At 36.3% G+C, this 23,152-nt stretch overlaps 3 protein-coding genes and 1 long non-coding RNA gene across 5 annotated transcripts; 2 read left to right on the top strand and 2 right to left on the bottom strand.

Moving 5' to 3' along the window:
• Positions 1–84: 84 nt before the first annotated feature.
• On the bottom strand, positions 85–2,991 carry LOC311078968 (intelectin-like). Its single transcript, XM_084108043.1, has 8 exons — positions 2,851–2,991; positions 2,531–2,609; positions 2,222–2,365; positions 1,891–2,138; positions 1,181–1,339; positions 977–1,097; positions 650–753; positions 85–472 (listed from the first exon to the last, which is right to left on the bottom strand). The coding sequence occupies exons 1-8, from the start codon at positions 2,851–2,853 to the stop codon at positions 320–322; spliced, it is 1,011 nt and encodes a 336-aa protein (XP_083964169.1). The 5' UTR covers positions 2,854–2,991; the 3' UTR covers positions 85–319.
• Positions 2,992–5,416: 2,425 nt separating this feature from the next.
• On the bottom strand, positions 5,417–8,190 carry LOC311078969 (intelectin-like). The gene is made up of 8 exons (XM_084108044.1): positions 8,059–8,190; positions 7,739–7,817; positions 7,430–7,573; positions 7,094–7,341; positions 6,384–6,542; positions 6,180–6,300; positions 5,848–5,951; positions 5,417–5,667 (listed from the first exon to the last, which is right to left on the bottom strand). The coding sequence occupies exons 1-8, from the start codon at positions 8,059–8,061 to the stop codon at positions 5,515–5,517; spliced, it is 1,011 nt and encodes a 336-aa protein (XP_083964170.1). The 5' UTR covers positions 8,062–8,190; the 3' UTR covers positions 5,417–5,514.
• A 534-nt stretch (positions 8,191–8,724) lies between these two features.
• Positions 8,725–12,097, top strand: LOC311079351. 2 transcript variants are annotated; one of them, XR_014605394.1, is made up of 6 exons: positions 8,969–9,580; positions 9,963–10,000; positions 10,557–10,720; positions 10,905–10,969; positions 11,134–11,230; positions 11,599–12,097. It is a non-coding gene; the product is annotated as an uncharacterized lncRNA (long non-coding RNA). The 2 variants fall into 2 exon arrangements; XR_014605395.1 differs by having other exon boundaries at positions 8,725–10,000; positions 11,599–12,095.
• A 3,579-nt stretch (positions 12,098–15,676) lies between these two features.
• On the top strand, positions 15,677–19,496 carry mns1 (meiosis-specific nuclear structural 1). The gene is made up of 10 exons (XM_084110409.1): positions 15,677–15,809; positions 15,970–16,194; positions 16,432–16,559; positions 16,648–16,750; positions 16,833–17,062; positions 17,211–17,427; positions 17,518–17,625; positions 17,946–18,203; positions 18,324–18,449; positions 18,567–19,496. The coding sequence occupies exons 1-10, from the start codon at positions 15,807–15,809 to the stop codon at positions 18,672–18,674; spliced, it is 1,506 nt and encodes a 501-aa protein (XP_083966535.1). The 5' UTR covers positions 15,677–15,806; the 3' UTR covers positions 18,675–19,496.
• Positions 19,497–23,152: the final 3,656 nt, after the last annotated feature.

The raw sequence follows: 23,152 nt of genomic DNA, 5'->3' as shown, positions 1-23,152 counted from the left end.
ATATATATATAAACAATATATGAACACAGAGTGTTAAAGTATACAGTACTGGATATGGATTTAAAAACTAGCAGAAACTGCTCATTAAATGGAAAATTTTTAATCAGTCAAACTAAATATATAATATAAACTAAATATGCATAACTAAAATTCCCACCGAACAAACTTCACTAATCCTTAGATTACAGAACAATATAAAATGTATATGTTGTAAAGAAATACATAATTGTGCATGTTACAATCAGACGTTAATTAATGTGATATATCTCAAGAGAGAAGCAAAAAAAAAAAAGAAGCAGGTGATTTTGGTTTCAAAGTGTCAGCGATAAAAAAGAAGTACAGCTGCTTCGGTTATCTCTTTGGAAGCACTGGCGCCTGTATTAGTGCCATAGCCATCCCAGTCGAAAGCCGTAAAGTCTCCACACTGCCTAGGGACCCCCTCAGGAAAGTGTCCACCTCCACCAATACAAAACTGCAAAAATATGAGTGCATTAACATTGGTGCAGTTCATTTTATTTCTGTTTTTATTACGGTACTATGAATGGATTTCCTCTTCATTTATACAAGGAAGCATGAATAATTGCCTGTGGTGATCAAATGCTGTTCATAAACACTGTTGTAAATAATCCATAATATTTGTTAAACTCACATGTTCAGTGTGACAGCTGGTTGGTTTAATGCCCGAACAAATAGCCATGGCTGCCTTTTCAGTATTGAAGACTCTGAATGTGATGAATCCAGGTTCAAATAGTCCTGAAAAAAAGCACAGAATATATAACTGATGATCTGTCATGAAAGGTCCATGCACACATGGCTTTCATTCATTAAAGTGATTGGATCTCAACATTGATGATGTTTTGCAAAAATAATACACATATCACTGATTAATACACAGATTTAATGACAATCAGTCTATGTGGCTATACTTTCTTTAAAATATCTGAAAAAAATATTGGCTCAAGAGGTATTTCTGTACCTCTTGAAATGGGTCCATACAGTTTTTTGGTAGAATCCTCACTTCCAGTATCATACACTATTGGAATAGCAGGTCCATTATCAGTGTTGCATGTTCCGACTCCAAACCTCACAGGAAATTTCTGGGAAAATTAAGATAAAAGTTTGGCCAACTATATTTCTGGGAATGTTTAAAACTCGAAACTTGCGTTAAAGTTTATCTGACCTTAAATAAACTGAAAAGGTTTCCTCCATGTAGAGTTAAGAAGCGATTATCGGTGTGGTATCTCAGAATGGAGGCAGTGGTCCAGCGTTCAAACTCCATATTATTAGGAACATGCCACACAGACATATCCTGTGCCGCAATGTCAAAGTATCCAGGATTCTGTCAAATCAAATCATATTTATTTATATAATAATGATGATGTTGCAAAACTGAATTAACGAAACGACTTTGGTTTCAGCAATAATGCAGCTCTACAATAAAGAGTAATTATTCAGCTCAATGTATGCTGATTCAATACAGTTCAATATAAGTGTGAATGTTGCAAAGTTCATCAGTTATGAAACAAACTTGATTCAGCTATAAAGCAGGAAGACAATAGTATAATTTTCCAGCTCAATTTACTTCAATGTTGATTTAATCAGATCAGTAAGTGTCGATTTTGCAAAGTTTGTCAGCTATGAAATCACCACCCACAGCTATAAAGCACATACAGAAAAAACAATATGATCCTCATTATCCAGCTCAGTCAAATTGATAATATCTCTCAATATTACTTAATATTGATTGTCTTTTCAGTGACACAGACTGTGTCAGATTCTGTTTTAGATTCTAGATAAACATCTTTTGATTGCCAGTCCAGGGACTTAGTGTCCTTTATGTTGCTTTCCTTAAACCAGGGTTGTAAAACCATTGATATAATAAAAAAGTACCTTATAATCATCACTTGTAGCGGCCTCTGCGGTTCCAAACGTGACTCTGTTCGCCCATGTCCCTTCACCATCAGGCCGGTTTGCGTTGCTGCCCTGCTCACTCGACCAGCGATCACCAACAGTACACTTTCCATACATGTTGTTTTCATGAACACTGGCCACCAGCGTCCAGCCGCCGCCCGCAGTGGTCATATCACAGAACGTCTGGTAAAGGACCCCTCTTGATGAGATCAGATAGTACAGGCCATCTGAGTGAACAGAAGCATTGCTGAGTCACCTAAATTGAGTTATTCCTTAAGATAACAACAACAAAAAAGAAAAAAGACCATACCCTCATAAACTTGATATTTGTCAAGAATTTCTTTGCAGCTTCGAGCAGCGTATTTAATTCTGCTGAGAAGTTTTTCAAGCTCATGGTTGCTTTTGGCATCATTGATATTAATATATGGTGCTTCTTTTTCTTGTTTTACATGCACTGTAGAAAGATCATAAAATGAGTAAACGCTGGTTTTGCTGTAGCCTAATGCAAGTCAAAAAGTGAGTCAAAAGTGTCACATAGTGATGTATATTGTGAAAAAAAAAATTATGATGATGTTCTTAATAGAAATGAGTTTCAATCAAATCAGATAATTACACTTACTTGAATTAGCTTCACAGAACCATAAACTCAGTGGGAGAATGAGAAGGATCCCTAAAAACATTTTTATAAGAAAGACAGTCTGCAAACAAAAGGAAAAAGGTTCTTCAGAATTAAAATTAAAACCACACTCTGAAAATTTGCAAACCTGAAATTGTGATGTGTTTGGTTCCATGTTTTTGTGTGAAAGTTTACTAAAAGCAAACCGGTTTCACACATTCAGCACATTTTTCTTCAATCAGTTCATTACATTCAATAAATTATCCAATCGTTTACTCTGTCATTTGTTTATATTATCTGAAAAAGACAGCACATTAACTTACCATTTACATGAGCCAGTAGTAAGGTAATAGGTTTTGTGTTCTTGGTGTCTAAAGTGGCTTAAGGAAAAATGTTCATTTATATCCTTTTCTTATCAAAGGATGACAAAGACTTCCTTTATTGGCAAATACAACAAGGCAGAGATTATTTTCTCAGGAATCCAATAAACCTGTTTTATCAAGGGACAACCTTTAGATGTTGCTGAACAATAAATCACAACATGTAAATTTTACCAACTTGAATAAATTGAAAATTGAAAAGGTTTCCTCCGTAGAGGCTTTTTCTCCGAAGTGATTTTCAGTGTGGTGTTACGGGACGGAGGCAGAGGTCCAGACTTGTTCCATCTGAATATATTATTAGGAACATGCCACAAGTGCTGCAGTTTCAAAGTATGCAGGATTCAGTGACAAAGGGTAACAGGTTATCAGTTCAGATTAGATAAACATATTTTATTGGCATGCCCGTGTATCATTGTCCTATAACCTGGGTTGTAAAATCGTGAGCTTAGAATTATAAGGTTCTATCTCCGTTTACAGTTCTGAGATATTGAGCATCAAAGTTTTTACATCCCAGCTGGCAAAACTGTTATGTAGTATAATCTATTTTATTAATAACTACTAACAACATCTTTTTGTTTTACAAAAATAACACGACACAGGCATTAATAAACACCTAATGGATCAGATTATGTCAAAAACTCAATTTCGACCAAAAGTGGAGATAGAACCTTATCATTTTAAGCTCACGAAATAGCTTCTGCGGTTCCAGTCATGTTTGCAATGGTCTAGCGGTGTGACTTTAAGTGGCTCTGCGCAGACCGATTGGTGTATGACATCAAAGCGGTTCGAAAGCATTCAGAGATGTCTGCTCTCTAATCGCTCTCGCGGGAAAGTCTTGTCATGCACCGATCGATCTGCACAGCGAGTGCCGCTTCAAGTCGAACACACCAAAGCCACTGGAAGGCAAGCCTGCAACCGTTAGCCAAAAAAGCGCTCCGGCTTTGTCAGTACGCATGCAGGGACGGAGACAAGAGTTTTTAGCGCAATTTTCCCCCGGAAATTGCGCTGGTTAACTCATGATTTCTGTTCTGTGCGTCTGTGCGCACCAATCTTGCACTTCTATCTACTCAACCAGACCACCTAGAGACTTCGGGTTTTCGGCATTATGTTAAGGAAGGTCTAATCTCGGGAACGCACAAAAAAAAATCCAGGAAAAGATTTACTATCTCTTAGTGTTGTGATCCCATGAGGTGAGAAAATTGCGCTAAAACACTCACCGAGTTTTTATTACTTGTTTTTGTTTTTTGTTGTTGTTGAATATCAATGGAAGAGAGGTTTCCCTACTCTGAATAAACAGCTTTTGTGAGGAAATAGCTTCTCATTTATTTATTTGACAGCCTGTTCGCTAATCTTCAGCATGTTTTACACTAAACAATACTTTTGTTTATGTAGATTTTACCTTTATAATAATGTTATTTTTTAAGAGGACAGCATTTACAGCATTATCATGTAGGCTAGTATTTCATAATAGGTGTTGTGTAATATTGAGTGATATATTGTCCAAAGAAAATATACAATATTGATGTTTTCTTTCTTTCTTTCTTTCTTTCTTTCTTTCTTTCTTTCTTTCTTTCTTTCTTTCTTTCTTTCTTTCAATCATGTGATTATCATGAATAACACCTTTCACCCCCCTCATGCTAGTTGGTTTGAGGACAAATTTTAGCAGGAGTGATTTTGCCCTGGTGCAACAGTGAGCGATATAGAAGGTAATTTGTAGGCATTATTAATCTTTTGGTGGACTAGTGGATCACATTCATTTGCATAACAGGGGAAAACATTAAATGCAGACTTTGTATATGCAGCCTCTCTTGTAATTGCAACTGTAGGCTATACATATATCCTATTTCCTGTGCATTTTTGTATACTCTTTGTAGTTAAATATTGTATTTACTGTTGTTTTTTTGGTGTGTTTATTCTATATAATCTTTACTTAGTGTATAATATGTTTGTATTTTTGTATAATAGTGTATTGTCCTGAGAAGTCTGGCCGCTTATGCATGACAATTTCCCCATTGGGGATTAATAAAGTATCTCTTTCTTTCTTTCTTTCTTAATATTTTGTAAACAGTCCCTGCCATTTTTACCCTTCTTTTATTGTCCAAATTAATAAATTAAATATCTAAACAAAGAATTTAGAAAATTAATGAGTGTGACAAGAGATGAAGAATGTTTCAATAGATCTTACAATAATTGCTACGTTTTTTTTTTTTTTTTTTTTTTTTGTATGAACAAATGTGAATGTTTTGTAAATGTTTCAGTTAGTGGAAATCCACTGGATTTATTTTTTGTTTCCATTTTTGAACAGTTATAATAAAAAAAAAACACATGAACAGTATTTTAAAGTATACAGTACTGGCTATGGATTTAAAAACTAGCAGAAGCTGCTCAATAAATGACAAATTCTTTTTTTATCAGTTACAAACACCTAAACACGTTTACCCACTGAACTCCCACTGAACAAATGTAACTTATTCTAAGATTATGTTTATTCTTAGATTAAGTAAACATCTTTAAATAAATAATTGTCCATGTAACAATCAGATGTTAATTAATGTGATATATCTCAAGAAAGAAGAAAAAGTAGCAGGTTATTTTAGTTTCAGAGTGTCAGCGATAAAAAAGAAGTACAGCTGCTTCGGTTATCTCTTTGGAAGCACTCCATTCTGTATTAGTGCCATAGCCATCCCAGTCGAAAGCCGTAAAGTCTCCACACTGCCTAGGGACCCCCTCAGGAAAGTGTCCACCTCCACCAATACAAAACTGCAAAAATATGAGTGCATTAATTAACATTGGTGCAGTTCATTTTTTTCTGTTTTTATTACGGTACTATGAATGGATTTCCTCTTCATTTATACAAGGAAGCATGAATAATTGCCTGTGGTGATCAAATGCTGTTCATAAACACTGTTGTAAATAATCCATAATATTTGTTAAACTCACATGTTCAGTGTGACAGCCGGTTGGTTTAATGCCCGAACAAATAGCCATGGCTGCCTTTTCAGTATTGAAGACTCTGAATGTGATGAATCCAGGTTCAAATAGTCCTGAAAAAAAGCACAGAATATATAACTGATGATCTGTCATGAAAGGTCCATGCACACATGACATGGCTTTCATTCATTAAAGTGATTGGATCTCAACATTGATGATGTTTTGCAAAAATAATACACATATCACTGATTAATACACAGATTTAATGACAATCAGTCTATGTGGCTATACTTTCTTTAAAATATCTGAAAAAAATATTGGCTCAAGAGGTATTTCTGTACCTCTTGAATTGGGTCCATACAGTTTTTTGGTAGAATCCTCACTTCCAGTATCATACACTATTGGAATAGCAGGTCCATTATCAATGTTGCATGTTCCGACTCCAAACCTCACAGGAAATTTCTGGGAAAATTAAGATAAAAGTTTGGCCAACTATATTTCTGGGAATGTTTAAAACTCGAAACTTGCGTTAAAGTTTATCTGACCTTAAATAAACTGAAAAGGTTTCCTCCATGTAGAGTTAAGAAGCGATTATCGGTGTGGTATCTCAGAATGGAGGCAGTGGTCCAGTGTTCAAACTCCATATTATTATGAACATGCCACACAGACATATCCTGTGCCTCAATGTCAAAGTATCCAGGATTCTGTCAAATCAAATCATATTTATTTATATAATAATGATGATGTTGCAAAACTGAATTAACGAAACGACTTTGGTTTCAGCAATAATGCAGCTCTACAATAAAGAGTAATTATTCAGCTCAATGTATGCTGATTCAATACAGTTCAATATAAGTGTGAATGTTGCAAAGTTCATCAGTTATGAAACAAACTTGATTCAGCTCTAAAGCAGGAAGACAATAGTATAATTTTCCAGCTCAATTTACTTCAATGTTGATTTAATCAGATCAGTAAGTGTCGATTTTGCAAAGTTTGTCAGCTATGAAATCACCACCCACAGCTATAAAGCACATACAGAAAAAACAATATAATCCTCATTATCCAGCTCAGTCAAATTGATAATATCTCTCAATATTACTTAATATTGATTGTCTTTTCAGTGACACAGACTGTGTCAGATTCTGTTTTAGATTCTAGATAAACATCTTTTGATTGCCAGTCCAGGGACTTAGTGTCCTTTATGTTGCTTTCCTTAAACCAGGGTTGTAAAACCATTGATATAATAAAAAAGTACCTTATAATCATCACTTGTAGCGGCCTCTGCGGTTCCAAACGTGACTCTGTTCGCCCATGTCCCTTCACCATCAGGCCGGTTTGCGTTGCTGCCCTGCTCACTCGACCAGCGATCACCAACAGTACACTTTCCATACATGTTGTTTTCATGAACACTGGCCACCAGCGTCCAGCCGCCGCCCGCAGTGGTCATATCACAGAACGTCTGGTAAAGGACCCCTCTTGATGAGATCAGATAGTACAGGCCATCTGAGTGAACAGAAGCATTGCTGAGTCACCTAAATTGAGTTATTCCTTAAGATAACAACAACAACAACAACAACAAAAAAGACCATACCCTCATAAACTTGATATTTGTCAAGAATTTCTTTGCAGCTTCGAGCAGCGTATTTAATTCTGCTGAGAAGTTTTTCAAGCTCATGGTTGCTTTTGGCATCATTGATATTAATATATGGTGCTTCTTTTTCTTGTTTTACATGCACTGTAGAAAGATCATAAAATGAGTAAACGCTGGTTTTGCTGTAGCCTAATGCAAGTCAAAAAGTGAGTCAAAAGTGTCACATAGTGATGTATATTGTGAAAAAAAAAATTATGATGATGTTCTTAATAGAAATGAGTTTCAATCAAATCAGATAATTACACTTACTTGAATTAGCTTCACAGAACCATAAACTCAGTGGGAGAATGAGAAGGATCCCTAAAAACATTTTTATAAGAAAGACAGTCTGCAAACAAAAGGAAAAAGGTTCTTCAGAATTAAAATTAAAACCACACTCTGAAAATTTGCAAACCTGAAATTGTGATGTGTTTGGTTCCATGTTTTTGTGTGAAAGTTTACTAAAAGCAAACCGGTTTCACACATTCAGCACATTTTTCTTCAATCAGTTCATTACATTCAATAAATTATCCAATCGTTTACTCTGTCATTTGTTTATATTATCTGAAAAAGACAGCACATTAACTTACCATTTACATGAGCCAGTAGTAAGGTAATAGGTTTTGTGTTCTTGGTGTCTAAAGTGGCTTAAGGAAAAATGTTCATTTATATCCTTTTCTTATCAAAGGATGACAAAGACTTCCTTTATTGGCAAATACAACAAGGAAGATATTATTTTCTCAGGAATCCAATAAACCTGTTTTATCAAGGGACAACCTTTAGATGTTGCTGAACAATAAATCACAACATGTAAAATTTACCAACTTGAATAAATTGAAAAGGTTTCCTCCGTAGAGGCTTTTTCTTTATTATTTTTTTTTATTAATAAAGTATCTCTTTCTTTCTTTCTTTCTTTCTTTCTTTCTTTCTTTCTTTCTTTCTTTCTTTCTTTCTTTCTTTCAATTATACAAATATTTGAATGACTATGACTGCCATGCACTATGATGCTGATACCCAGCTGGCATTCGACTGACCTTAAACGTTTAAATGTGGTTGAAATAATGTCAGTTTATGAAAAAACATTAATTCAACGTCAAAACAACGTTGAACACCAAATGGTTGAAATGGTGTTGTTAACTCACTATGGATTCAACATAGAAATATAAATAAAATTTGAGTTGTATGTCAAATCAACATTATTTTTACAACCATGACTTTTAAACATTTTGTTGAAATATATCAGTAGAAAAATAACGTTGTTCCAACATCCAAACAATGCTGATCAATTAACTGTTGGAAAAGTGTTGATGCATGAATAATGATACAACGTTGAAAGATCAACTCTGAATTAAACGTTTGTTAAGTAACATTAATTCAACGTCAAATCAACGTTGAACACTAAATGGTTGAAATGGTGTTGTTAACTCACTATGGATTTAACATATAAATAAAAATAAATTTTTGAGTTGTACGTCACATCAACATTATTTTTTACAACCATGACTTTTAAACATTTTGTTGAAATATATCAGTAGAAATATAACGTTCCAACATCCAAACAATGCTGATCAATTAACTGTTGAAAAAGTGTTGATACATGAATAATGATACAACGTTGAAAGATCAACTCTGAATTAAACGTTTGTTGAGTCGTGATAAAAGCGCTTTCTAATGTTACATCTTTTTTTATTTTATTTATTTTTTTTTTTTTTTATTGCATAACACATTTGTTACAATTTGCCGAAAAAAGAAATTGATCTTGTAATACAAAAATCATTAAGATACAATTCACGTTTTCATAAGGAATAAAAAAATAAATAAAATAAAAATAAATACACATCAGCCAATAGATAATTGAGACGCTTTCTACATCTCCCGGCGTACTTTGAGAGCAACTCCAGTCTGATTGATCATTTTGAAATGGAATATCGTTCAATACAAGAGCTTGATTGGAGGACGGCGGTTGTCCATCACACAAATGTGATTCTATTGGCTCTGACGGTTCCAGACAACACCCGATTGCGCATGCGCGAAGTGGGTCTGTGTCGTCATCGTCAGGCAGATTCTGACCTGGACCGGTTCGGAGTGAATTTGGGGGTAACAGCTCAAACGGTAAGCAATTGTTTTGAAGTCACATTTTATAACTAGAAAATTCCTAAATAAATTTGTGTGTGCCTGACTCTGGGCCGTATATTAATACGTATTGTGTTAATTAATATTGTGTGTATGGGCAGAGACTAGTTTAACCGCGAACCGCCGTTGTGTGCTAGCTAACCGCCGTTATCTGTGTGTGTGTGTGTGTGTGTGTGCGTGCGTGCGTGCGTGCGTGCGTGCGTGCAGACTAGTTTAACCGCGAACCGCCGTTGTGTGCTAGGGAGTGTGTGCGCGCTATGGATGTCTCTGTTGGTCGAACGCGGCACATTGACACACTTTCCATCCACAAACTTTAAAAATAAGGTTGAGATTTCAAATTCTTCTTCCTTCTCTTTTCCAGAGATTTGGAAGAACACGACTTGAAAGTCTCCTTCAACGGTGAGTTGTCCCCATACCTAACCCAACCATCTATTTGAATCTGAAAGTAATTTAACCCTTAAAACAAAAATCATTTACATTTTTGTAAAATTTAAATACAAGTTGATGTGGAAGATATTATTTAAAAAATGATGAGCACAGCCCTCATTTGATTGAATGTTTTTATGACTTATTTTCAAATTGAATGATTTTCTTTATAAAAAATTTAGGCTTAAAAATATTTAGTTTTTATATTTTACACTCCCAGATGTATCACAAAAAATGGAGACGACAAAATGCACAATTACACGCATTGGTGGAGTCTAGTGACAATTTTCTAGTGAAAATTGTCTAAATACAAGTTATTTTTTAGGTGTCTTATTTTAAGTGTATGAGGTTTTTTTTGAATAGAAAATAGACATTTGATTTGACTAGAAATATCATAAATATTCTTGTTAATATTTTGAGTTTTTGCAGTGCATTTTTATTGGGCAAATGAAAAAACTTGGATTTTGTGGTGTAGAGCGTACTCAATACATTATAAAAATAATAATCAATCAGTTCTTTTTTTGGTTAGAATTCCAGAAGAGAGTTCTTAAGCTCCTTGTCAAAATCAAGGATACAATTCACGTTGCCACCTCATCTGCTGGAACAAGTTATGAAGTGAAGCCGGCAAACACTGAAGAAGAGCTTGAAGCTTTAGAGAATTGCTCGGAGGACAAGAATGAGGAAGCAGAACTGGTAAGTTTTAAATAATTAATCTTGTAAAGTGCTGGCAAAGTTTCATTATGACAATTGGCTTGTTCACTATGGTGACCACTACAAACTCCTCGTTCTCATCATGTGCCTGCTTTGTGGAGGTCTGGACTCTACTGACCACTTTTTCTGGTTATATTTTTAATTTCTTGTTTCTTGTTCTTTTCAGAGTAAACATCTGAAGACGTTGGGAGGCGTTGATGCTGCAGACCATGTGAAGAAGTCAATGGCTGCGTAAGTAACTTTGTTCCTTTTTTGCATTAGTTTACAGTGATGTTCCCTGTCATATACTGTCATGCACTCCCCCCACACACCCACTTACTCACTCTCTGCTACATTTTCATAATGAACTTGATTGCAATATAATATTCTAATATAAATCTCTTTTACCATGGCAGAACTATGACAAATAAAATGATGGCCATAATGAGCCTCAGAGGAAGAAGTGGGAAGGTTGCGGGTTCATGAAGACCAGTCTCTACAAGATAATCTGTGGTGAGTTTGCTTTAACATAGTAGTTTTGTAACAATGTTTTAAATAATTGAATATAGTAAGCAGAATAATAATTCATAAGAAATGAAGAAATCATTTTAGTTGGAGGACTCTACAGAGCATGCTCTAATATTATATATAATACTCCATTCTGGGCTCTAGACTAACTTCTCTACCAGCAGCACTGGTTCCTACCAACTGCCTTTTGTTGCTTGCCCAAGCACATGATTATCAATGACCTTGCACATTGATAAATACTAATTTATATACTTGAAACATTGGCAATTCCACAGAAGTTGATATTTGCAAAATATTTTAATTTGAGAGGTTAACGTTTGCTAATAATGATCTGTTTTTTCCCCCCTCATCAGACGCTGTCTTGAGCTCATTTGATACAACTACAACAAAAGCAGACGAATACATGGCCAAATACTTGAAATATGCACCAGAGAGGATAGGTGGCGGTGGCAGAAAGAAGTAACAAGAAGGGAAGATTTAACCAGCCGTGTTCAATGTTGCCCAATGTTTGGGCCGTTTTTCTAAAGGTTAAAGTTCGGCACGTGTAAAATGATGTTGTGTGAAATGTTGGCACACTTGCAGCCATGCAATAAAGCACGTTTCTTACGTCAGTGAAATGTCTTTATTAATCTTCTTCCTGGTCTTGCTTTGACCAATTGGCTTCTTCCTAGCTGACTGTGTGTCCGCAAACTTAGTGTTTATGTATCCATTTCAAGGTGTTTGGTGTTATTGTTGAACAGATCAATACTTTAGTGAAAACAGTTTAACAAAATAAACTGTTGAAAAGCAGGACTTTATAGTGACGTTGAAATTTCAACGTTGATTGGATTTGCAAAATCTAAACCAAAATCAATATTGATTCAATGTTGGCGAATTCACCTATGTTGAAAAACATGACGTTGGAATGACGTTGCTATTTCAACGTTGATTGGATTTGCAAAATCTAAACCAAAATCAATATTGATTCAATGTTGGCGAATTCACCTATGTTGAAAAACATGACGTTGGAATGACGTTGCTATTTCAACGTTGATTGGATTTGCAAAATCTAAACCAAAATCAATATTGATTCAATGTTGGCGAAATCACCTATGTTGAGAAACGTGACGTTGGAATGACGTTGCTATTTCAACGTTGATTAGATTTGCAAAATCTAAACAAAATCCAACGGTTATCCAACACTGACACCTGACGTTGATTCAACACTGACTCTACGTTAAAATGCCAGCTGGGTAATGTCATGATTCTGCCATCTAGTCCTTGTCATTCTTTAATTCTTGAGGCAGGATCATGACAGACCCATGTTTTGTGTACAAGCACATGGCCATTTGTTTGGGCCATGTGCTTGTGTTGTCTCATTACCTCGTCCCGCCCCCTTGTTATCCTCGTTTTGTCATTATTGCTTTATCTGTGTCACCTGTTATGTTATCATTAGTCTCCCTATTTAATCCCCTTGTGTTTGCTGTCCTGTGCCGGTTCATTGTTACACGTTATCATTTATTGTGAGACTTTGGCCATCACTGTGAGTATCCTGTCAAGAGTGTCATCAAGAGAAAGTTCTGTTTCTGTATTAGCTGTTTGTTTGTAGTCTAGTTATGTCAAGTCATAATCTAGTTTAGTCACTGGTTGTCCTGTCTGTGTTTTGCCCCCTCGTGGGTTTTGTTTTCCCCATTCTTTGTCATCAATAAACCTTGTGTGTAGTGCATTCTGTCTGTGCTTGGGTTCATCTCCACATCCACATAACAGATAATGAATTTTAATGAACAAACAGAAAATGAATAATATATAAATAGGCTATTGTTGTCACGTTACGTATAGGACAAAGCTCATGGAGATGAGGAATACGTAGAAATAACATTTAATAACCAAACGCCTACATTGACAATAACTGACCCAAGTCTTTGTAATAACAAGATAAGTAATGAGGTGATTGATAATGCACAGGTGATAGACATGACTAATTAGAACAATCATTGAACACTAGGTCACAGGACTGAACCAAAAACACAATGAAGGGGGGAAACACAGATCATGTAACAATTGTATTGTTTAATGAAAAATAAATACAATAATTATGTGGTCTCTCTATGGCTTCCAGATTTCAACAATTAAACTAAGTTTTTAGTGATTGGTGTCACTGCTGTGTATGTCCAATAAAGCTGTTTTTTTAATGAATTTTAGATTTAAATCTAATCTTAAATGTGGTTTTATGCGCACTGTAGTGACCAATAATTTGCAGCTAACAGCAATTTGCAGCTTTTTAACTGCTCAGTAAGTCACATACCACAACAATTGCAGTTCTACTGAAGGGGGTGGATTGGAATCCACTGCTGCTTCAATGTAATGAGTGATTGTAATCAAGGTATTAATCAATATTTTTCCTTCTAAATATCAAATGAGTTGAATGATTTCTCTGGAGATTTTACTTTGTTATAGAAGTTACCAGTGTGATTACTGAAATGTTCTTTTCATGTATTCTTTAATGTCTGTATTTGATATCTGAATGCAGTAACAGTGCTTGCCTATTTATCCCGGCTTCCAGAAATGAAATATGGACATGTTTTGTGTTTGAGAAAGGTCTTCAACGTGTTAAAACACATAGGGGTCATTGAAGTCTTTAGTTTAAGGGACCATTTCTCAGTTAAAGCCTATATTTTCCATTTAGACTAAAGTTTCCTATCCTTGAGAGAAAGAACTTGTTATCTTGATGTTTTGAGACAGGACTCCTGTTTATAGTTAGAGCCTGGCCAAATCCAACCTTGGAACCGTGTCGGTGTGTGCATTAGTCTTACAGGTTAAGGTGTGGAAAATTACTGTTTATCTATTTCTTGGCCAATCAGAATCATTCAACCTGTAAGCAATGACGTAGCTTAGACCTTTGAAATGGTATAACTGCTGTGATCTTTGTAACTGTAAGTGGGGCGGCCTACGAACTCCTGTGTGAGTCTTGAAGCTGACTTCTGCTGATGAAACTGCAAACTATCTTCAGTAAAACTTTTCTTCAATTTATTATAATTCTGACTCCGGGTCTTCTTTCAAACATCTGGTCATTGGGTCCTAAACTGTTAACCCCTAACACTACTGTATGTTTAGCTATATAACACCAAATATAGAACATTATTCACAAGACACACAAGCTAATCCACAAGAAACTGTGTACAACGTAAACTGTAACTTATTGTCATAAAACTCTGAATGCTGGCCACTGATGTCACTGCCATTATATGATGAGGTGCCTCAAGTGATCCAAGTTAGCCGTTTTGCTTTTTCCAAGAGCCTAGAGACCCTCTCATCTTCCAATAATAAAACAATCTCTGGAACACACGTCTTTTCTTTCCTATTGTGACTTATATATGAGAGAAACAGCTTCTCGATCAAGAAAACATGTAGGGCGGGATGTGATTTTTGTCTATCATAATTTGCCACTGCTGTGATCTCATGTGAGTGACAGGTTGTCCCGCCCTCTAAAGATTACAAGAAAACATGATGTGAAAAAAATAATAATGATGTGCACAAATAAATCTTTTATATTAAATACTGCAATTTTTCTGTAAAAAAAAATTCAATAATGATTTCATGGTAACTACAAAGGGATAGTTCACCCTAAAATGAAAATTAAGTCATCATTTACTCACCCTGGTGTTGTTCTAATGCCGTATGCCCTTCTTCTTTTATGGACCACAAAAGGATAATTGTTTAAAAATGCTCGCCCTCGTTCATTATAGCAGCGAATAATGACCAGCATCAAGCTTTGTAAAAAAAAAAGATGCAAAAGCATCACAGAATGATGATCCCCATGTGACACATGGCGTATTACAAGTGTTCTGTGGGTACGCCTATATTATAGGGTTTAGTGAAAAACAAACAAAAATGTCATGTATTATTCAACAAAATGTTTGCCCTTTTCTGTTGGTCTTCTCTGCACAGCTGCACAACATGCACATTTGTGAGACTCTAGTTAGCTAATGTGTTAACAACTAGTTTGTACAACTTTTTCTGGCAAAGAGGGAGTGAACTGCGGCCCTAATAGAGCCTTGACGAACATTGTGCAGGCGTGCAGAGAAGCCCAATGGCTAAGGTGGTCAAGAATTTCGTTAAATAATAGGCTACATTCAATTTCGGTTTTCACTAAAAATATGCACCCAGAAGAACACGTGTCATGGGATCATTCTGTGTTATGTTTGCGTCTTTTTTACAAAGCTTGATGCTGGTCACTATTCACTGCCATTAAATGGATGAGCGCATATTTATTTATTTATTTATTTATTTTACACAGTTTTTAGTTCTCTATATAGATAAGTGTTTTTAAGGAATCCTTCAACATAAATGTATCCTTTGACAAAATAAATGGAATGTTTACTTCCGGAACCTGTTGCGCTTTATTGGCTCTGCAAGAGTTGCGCTGGCCAATACAATTCGTCTTTATTCCCAGGTCTGAAAGCCCGGCGTTTCTAGGACAACGACTCACAAACAAATAAGCGTGGAGTTTCCTACTTTGTCTGGATAGAAACAAAATCATTTCAAAAGCAAAATCGACGGAGCTGTCGAGCACACCTGAGGAATGGTAAATATGACGTAGATTTGACAGTCTGTTTGAACAAACTAATCGTTGTATAACCGTTACAGATGACGACGCGCGAATAAAGATGACATGTAAGACGCGATTTTAGTCATTAATTAGCGAGGCTGTGTTGTAGAACTTATAAGTGACCGTGTCTTTGCAGTCTTTCATGAGCCAGCGTCGCAACATCTCTCACAACCACCATCAGAAGATGATCCTGGATCACCGCAAACAGGAGGAAATGCGTGAAGATCAGACCAAAAGCATCGCCAAAGAGCGGCAGCTGCAAGCCAACCACCAGTGCGAAGAAAGAGTCGAGAAAAAGCGCTTCCTGCGCAAGGTGCAAGCTGAAGAGTATGGCAAACAAGTCAAGGAATCACTTCTCAAGGTTGGTTTTATAAAATACGTCACCTATATGCAGAGATGCGTGGTCTCGTTTTTGTTTATTTGTTTGGATCCCCATTAGCTGTGCCCTATGGCACTGCAGTCTTCCTTCCCGAGGCATTTTAAAACATACATAGATCACCACAATTTAACATATATTTAATATTACAATTAAATGTGAATATATAAAATCAAAATCTAACACTTATGACTTATGACACTGCAAAATGTATGTTTTTAGGCAGAAGAGGACAGACAGTTCAGAGAGAGGCAGCTTGAACAGGAAGAGAGGATGGCCAAGGAGCTGGCAAGAATTAATAATGAGAAACTTCGAGATGAGAAGATGAGGCAGTACATTAAAGAGAACAGGTAACAGACCAGAGTGCACTCTGTGTAGCGCTGTATAATATTTTTTTTAGAGCTTTACCATTTATTAAACTTTGTGTTTTATTGGCAGTGTTGAGCTTCGAGAGCTAGAGTTGAAGCTCAAATCTGCTTACCTGAACAGAGAACGGGCAGCACAGATGGCAGAAAAGGAGGCCATGCGATATGAGACAATGGTGAGTGTGAACTCCAAAGTAGTGTCTTACATTTGGCCATCTATTTTGTGGTTTTGCTTATTGTGATTTGACATATTACCAGCGACAAGAGGCTGCTATTGCCCATAAGATGAAGGGCGAGCATGAGCGTGCAGAGATGGAAAAGGAGAAGCTGGTGCAGAAGAAGTATGAAGAGGTGGTGCGCTACCAGCAAGAGCTTGAGCAGCAGCTTGAGGAGAAGGAGCGCAAGAGGCAGGAAGCCTATGATGAGTTTCTTAAAGAAAAACTCATGGTGGACGAAATAGTGCGAAAGATCTATGAGGAGGACCAGATGTGAGTGTGTTCTTTTTTTCTTAAGTGTATTATTTGCTGCTACTTTTTAAAAATTATTATTCTGGAGCAAACAGACAATATCATCTGTTGATCAGATGTTGATCAGATGGTTCTAGGATGGTTTGAAACTGGCAAGCTTTATTTACAGGGAGCTTCAGTTACGACTCGAGAAGGTGACGACCACTCAGAGATACATTGAAGATTTTAAAAAGCAGCAAGCAGAGTGGAGACGTATGGAGCGAGAAAAAGTGGAAGCAGAGAACAGGCGCATCATTGAGTTTGCCCAATACCAGCAAAGGAAGGAGGAGGACAGGATGGCCAAAGTTAGAGAGCGAGAGCAAGAGAAAGAAACCCTGCACAAAATGGTACATGAAAGCTCACCCTCTGGGTCATCAAGTACAGGCGAGCAATCAAGATTCAAATGTTAACGTGTTCTTTTTTTCCTTCTGGTTTAGCTCTCTGAGCAGATCGAGATGGAGAAAAGACAGCGTGAGAAGATGGAGCGCGTCCGTGAGGAACTCTACTTGGAAGAGCAGGCTGAGGCTGCAAGACAACAAGAAATTGTGAGAACTGTCTTACCACATCACACTTTACTGGATGCACTTTAAACATTTTACAAAGATGACAAAGGTCAATCTCATGATTCCTTTCAATGAAATGTCCAATTCATATTTCAAATAACCCTTTAGGGCCTTCAAGATTTTCTCAATCAATAATGAATCTTATTTTTGTAATAATTTTTTTTACTGTATTAAAATACTGGGTTACACTATTAGTAAGTTGTCCATGTTACAGTGTAATTATGAGAAGATGTATTTTATTGTGAGATTCACTAGCACCATATAAAATGTTTACCATCTCTTTACCATCATGTCACTCACAGGAAGAGATGGAGAAGAGGATCCGGCAGCGGTTGGAGCTGCAGCAGACGCGCCGGGAGATGATGGCTTTCAAGCAGTTGCGTATACAAGCCGAGAAAGAGGAAGAGGAGGCCTTCAGACAGATAATGATGGCCAAGTTTGCAGAGGATGACCGAATTGAGCAGATGAATGCCCAGAAGCGTCGTATGAAACAGTTGGAACACAAACGGGCTGTGGAGAAGCTGCTGGAAGACAGGAGACAGCAGTATCTGGCTGAACAAGTAAGACCCAAACCCACAAATCAACCTGCAAATGTGCAGCTCACTCATTAGTTCCTTCCGAGTCCGACTATACCAATAACTGCCGATAATGTGGAATGAATGAATCTAAATATTCAACAGGAGCGGGAGGAAGAGGAGAGAGCAATGGAGCAGGAGAGAGAGAATCAGCGTCGGAAGATCATCGAAGAGGAGAGACAGAGGCTCTTAAAACAGCATGCGACAAAACTGCTGGGATACCTACCAAAGGTGAGAACACCACACCATAGGACACGGATATTTGTGGTTTGTTAGCCATCTCGCATGCTCAGATTCATTATTTAGAGGATGTGTTTGTTCTTTATTCTTATTTTCCTTATTTACTAGGGTATTTTCAAAGAAGATGATCTGGAGCACTTTGATGAGGATTTCAAAAACAATTTCAAACAACGACAGGCTGATATTTTCTCAGATGAGGGTTGGGGAGATGACTAGCAGTGAGATAATTCCTGTCATGACCACCACATGGCGCTCTATCTTTTTATTTTATTTTAATTTTTTTATTCCAATCTGTTAGTGCTGGTGTACTTAACAGTGCATCTGCCACTTTCACAAACGATTGGAACAAATTTCAAATTGATATTTGTCTTTAATAGATGTAACAGTATATTCACATTATATTGTATATTGTGTTACTCTAATGCCAAACTCTGGTTTTGGTTTATGAAGAAACATTGGCCTCAAAGGATACTACTTATTAAACAGATGTGAAAATCTAAATTGCCTAAGATGAATTTATCACTATAAGCTCATACTGGGTAATACATTTTTCCCTCTTATCTGAACCTTTGAAGGTGAATTTCACTTAGAAAAATGTTTAAGTGTCCATGTAATTTAAAAATCCATGTTGTTTGACTTGGTTAGTCTTTTTCAATCGTTAAAAATGAAACGAGTGATTTCACTGCTTCCTAGAACTGGATATAGTTGATGGTTGTCTGGCAGTATATCATACAAGCAAGAATGTAATCAGATGTGACTGCTCATGTACAGTCAAGTGTGTCTGTGTCTCAACAGCTGTCAGTCATTCTGTGCAGTTAGTCCATTACCTTGGTCTAGCTGCTGTCATGGCTGTAAAATTCTTCCATCCAAGTGTTTACTGTTATCCATACCTGCATTGTGAAAATGTCAAGCCTCTCTTGATTCTGCTCTTATAAAATTCCCTCTAAAAGTTGTCACTGTAACAAACATGAAGAAACATTTCAAACTAATCATAAAATGAATTTCATTGAAAATCTATCTATAAATTACAGAAACGTCTGTCTGTATGTCTGTCTGTCTGTCTGTGTGTGTGTGTCTGTTAACCGCATATCTCTCGAACCGTTAGTCCGATGGATTTCAAATTCGACAGGTGTCTCGCCACGGGCACGAGTAAGTGCAGTGCCAAGTTTGACGTTGTTTGGATGAGAAATGCTAAAGATATCGTTAAATATATAATTTTTAGAAGGTTGTGGTTTAAAAATAAACATTCTGACATAAACACTCTGTCAGCTACACTGTTTACTTCTGAATATTATAGTTTGGTTCCAGAACGTGATAAATCCATTTTGATTAATTTGAGTAAAAATGTGTTTTCTTTACCAAGAAAGTGGCAAGATGAAAACCACTATTTTCTGTTTCAAACTTTCACATAGCATCTTTAGGTTATAATAACCTAAAAAATTAAAATCCAGATTTTGATTTTCAAAGATTTATTATAAAAACGGATTATTTTTTCCCCAAAAATGCAATAAATTCATGACACTTTTTTTTCCCAAAATGCAATTAATCCATTGAATCAATATAAAAGTTATTTTTTATCATATTGAAACTGTTGAAATCAGCCATCGCTAAGAAATATCTCCTGAACTTTTTTGTTCAGCGATCAGCTCACAAAAACTGATTTTGCACGGGCACTTTGCACTGCTTCCTGAATCGACGCGCTTATTCATTTGTGGATGTTAACTGAATCTATAAGTCAGCTATGCTGTTTACTTCTGAATATTATATTTCATTCTGGTGCGCTTAAAGTTATCGCTACTGTGTAATAGTAGCCTATGCTATTCACCAACTAAACATATCCTATTCAATGCGTTCACAGTCTCTTTCACGGGCATCATTTGTAGTAGCCTATTCACAAACTGTTTCCTCAAGCATAGCGTTTTCTCGGAGTTCACTGTGTGCTTTCTACCATGCACAAATAAAAATGTCACTGAACTTTTGCTGTGTAATTGTAACAATGAGCACTCAAACACACCAAACCAACAATTACTAAAAACACACTTAAAAACTGATTTTGCACGGGCATTTTGCACTAGCACTTAGAAGGTTGTGGTATACATAAACACTCAGTCAGCTACACTGTTTACTTCTGAATATTATAGTTTATTCACAGCCATCATTTGTAGTAACCTAGCCTGCTCCCTGAATTCAATGCGTTCACAGTCTCTTTCACGGGCACCAAACCAACAATTACTAAAAACACACACAAAAACTGATTTTGCACGGGCATTTTGCACTAGTGTCAATAAATTGATCCTGCGTGGTTTAAAGCAGCATCACTGTCATGATTACAAATTGTTCATTTTCAATTCTAAGCCTGGCAAATTTAGTTTTATTAGATCACCACATACTCTTTTTAAATACAGCACTGATAATAAAAGCCCCTGCACATAACACATCCCATTCTCTAAATAATATTCTAGAAATTATCTCAGAGTAGTTGAGAGGTTAAAAAATGAACAGGATGAACAGTAAGTAAACCTTTTTATGTGACTTGCAGCCAATTTCCTGTCTCATACATCTTCAGCGTTTAATGTCTATATATGCTAACACTGGCGAGTCAATAACACAGTATGATTGTGGAAAGTTTCTTAGAAAAGCTGTGTTGTTGATATTGTTACAATTTCAGTTAAGGTTTTAAATAAACATAAATAAGGTTGGCTATTGTCATATACTTACACTGCTGTTCAAAAGAGTAGGGTCAATAAAGTTTTTAAATGTTTTTGAAAGAAGTCTCTTATACTTAACAAACCTGCATTTGATCAGTACAGTAAAAACAGTAATTTAGTGAGTTATTATTACATTTTATCTGTTAAAACAGACTACTCCAGTCTTCAGTGTTACACGTTCCTTCAGAAATCATTCAAATAAGCTGATTTGGTGCTCAAGAAACATAATTATCAATGTTGAAAACAGTCGTGATGCTTAATATTATTGTAGAAACTATTAGACCATATAGAAACCATTCAGGATTCTTTGATGAATAAAAAGTTTTAAATGACATTAAAAGCATTTATTTTAAATAGAAATCTTTTGTAATGTTACAAATGTCTTTACTGTAACTTTCGACCAATTTAATGCATCCTCAATGAATACAAGTATTAATATCTTTAATATATATGGAAAGAGCGGTGTCAATGTTGAAACAGGAAGTTCTCCTGAATTTTTTTCTAGCGCCTTGAAAAGATTATGATTATGATGGAATCTTTTCTGTCACATAGCCCTGTTTTGCACTCTCCATCATCCATACAGGATGACGAAGAGATCACAGGTTGTTGAGCATGCCAGATGCACATGCGGCATGCTGACGCACATGTTTATGCCTGCCTCAGACATTAGGAATTAGAATTAGCTCTCAGAGCTTTTGAACACATGGTCTATACACATTCATTTCTTCCTTCCTTTGTATATCAATGAAAGGAGACCTTTACCTTTAAGTAAAATATATAAAAGGTCAGCATGAAAATCTACAGTCTCATAAAATTTGTAGACCATGCCAAAACTTGACTCAGGTGCCTTGCAGCAAAGTTAAACCACTAATGAGGGCTGCCTAGTTATTTTTCCCAGCACTGGAGCATATCTTGTTTGGTCCACCTATACTGTTATGGATTTTATAGACTGCCCAAATATTTCTTACGATTGTCATCTTTCAACTGAAGCTCAGTGATCATGACCAGAGTTAATCTTTCCTGACATTGTTCTGCATCACATACCTTGTCTTGCTCACATGGGAGGACAGGAAGCACTAATGCCTTGAAGGAACTTCAGGTTGTTTGACAGACCAATGAACTCTGTATCATTGCTTATTCTATCATGGCCTTTTCTCACAACATAGATTGAAGGGAACTTCCTGTTGCTGAGACCGACTGTAGATTGAATTGACTCTGATTGCAGAAGCTGTGTGCATACAGTGAAGCTTTACTGTAGACCAGACTCCAGCACTGCATTGGATTAGTCTGAGCATGATTTGACTTGGCTCAATCACACTGTACGTCACCGGTTCTGCACAAACATCATTACTATATATGGAAAAAAGGAAATGAATGGAAATCTCATACATACTGTACATACAAGTTATACATGCAAACCATAATAAGGTGAACGCATCTTTTTTTTTTTCCTGGTTCCTCTGTACCCCCTGATGGTTATTACCACAAAAAAGTTCAAGCATTTCTTGTGCCTTACCTCTAAATGAGTTGTGGTGAATGAGATTTTCTTTGAGTCATAAAATGTTCACACACATTTTTGGTTTTCAACATTTTTATAATATGGGAAATTGGTTTGCAGAGCTAAAGATATTCTACATTTGCACTAAATAAATAATAATCTCAGCATGCTGTTGGAACTGGTATAAACTGGCTGTGTTTCAATAGATGGTGAATCTCTCACTTCATGAAGCCTAATGAGATGTGTACTTATGGACTGCCATACAAAAGACTGTCTGTCTATCCCCCTGAAGAGGGGTATGGAGATCTTTCAGATCAATGACCAAGCAGTGGGAGGCACAGACAATGGACCAATAAAGCACAGAAGTAGCGTGAGAATGTCTGAATAAAAGATTAGTCATGTTGTTTGGAAATGGACGTACAGCAGTACCTAATTATATTGCGTTTTGAGCTAATTAATGCTGGTGTGAGCTTGTAAACAGCCATTGC

This window comes from Abramis brama, assembly GCF_963993115.1.
Source record: "Abramis brama genome assembly, chromosome: 3".
NCBI classification, from domain to species: Eukaryota; Metazoa; Chordata; class Actinopteri; order Cypriniformes; family Leuciscidae; genus Abramis; species Abramis brama.
This window is presented reverse-complemented; position numbering and strand designations above follow the sequence as displayed.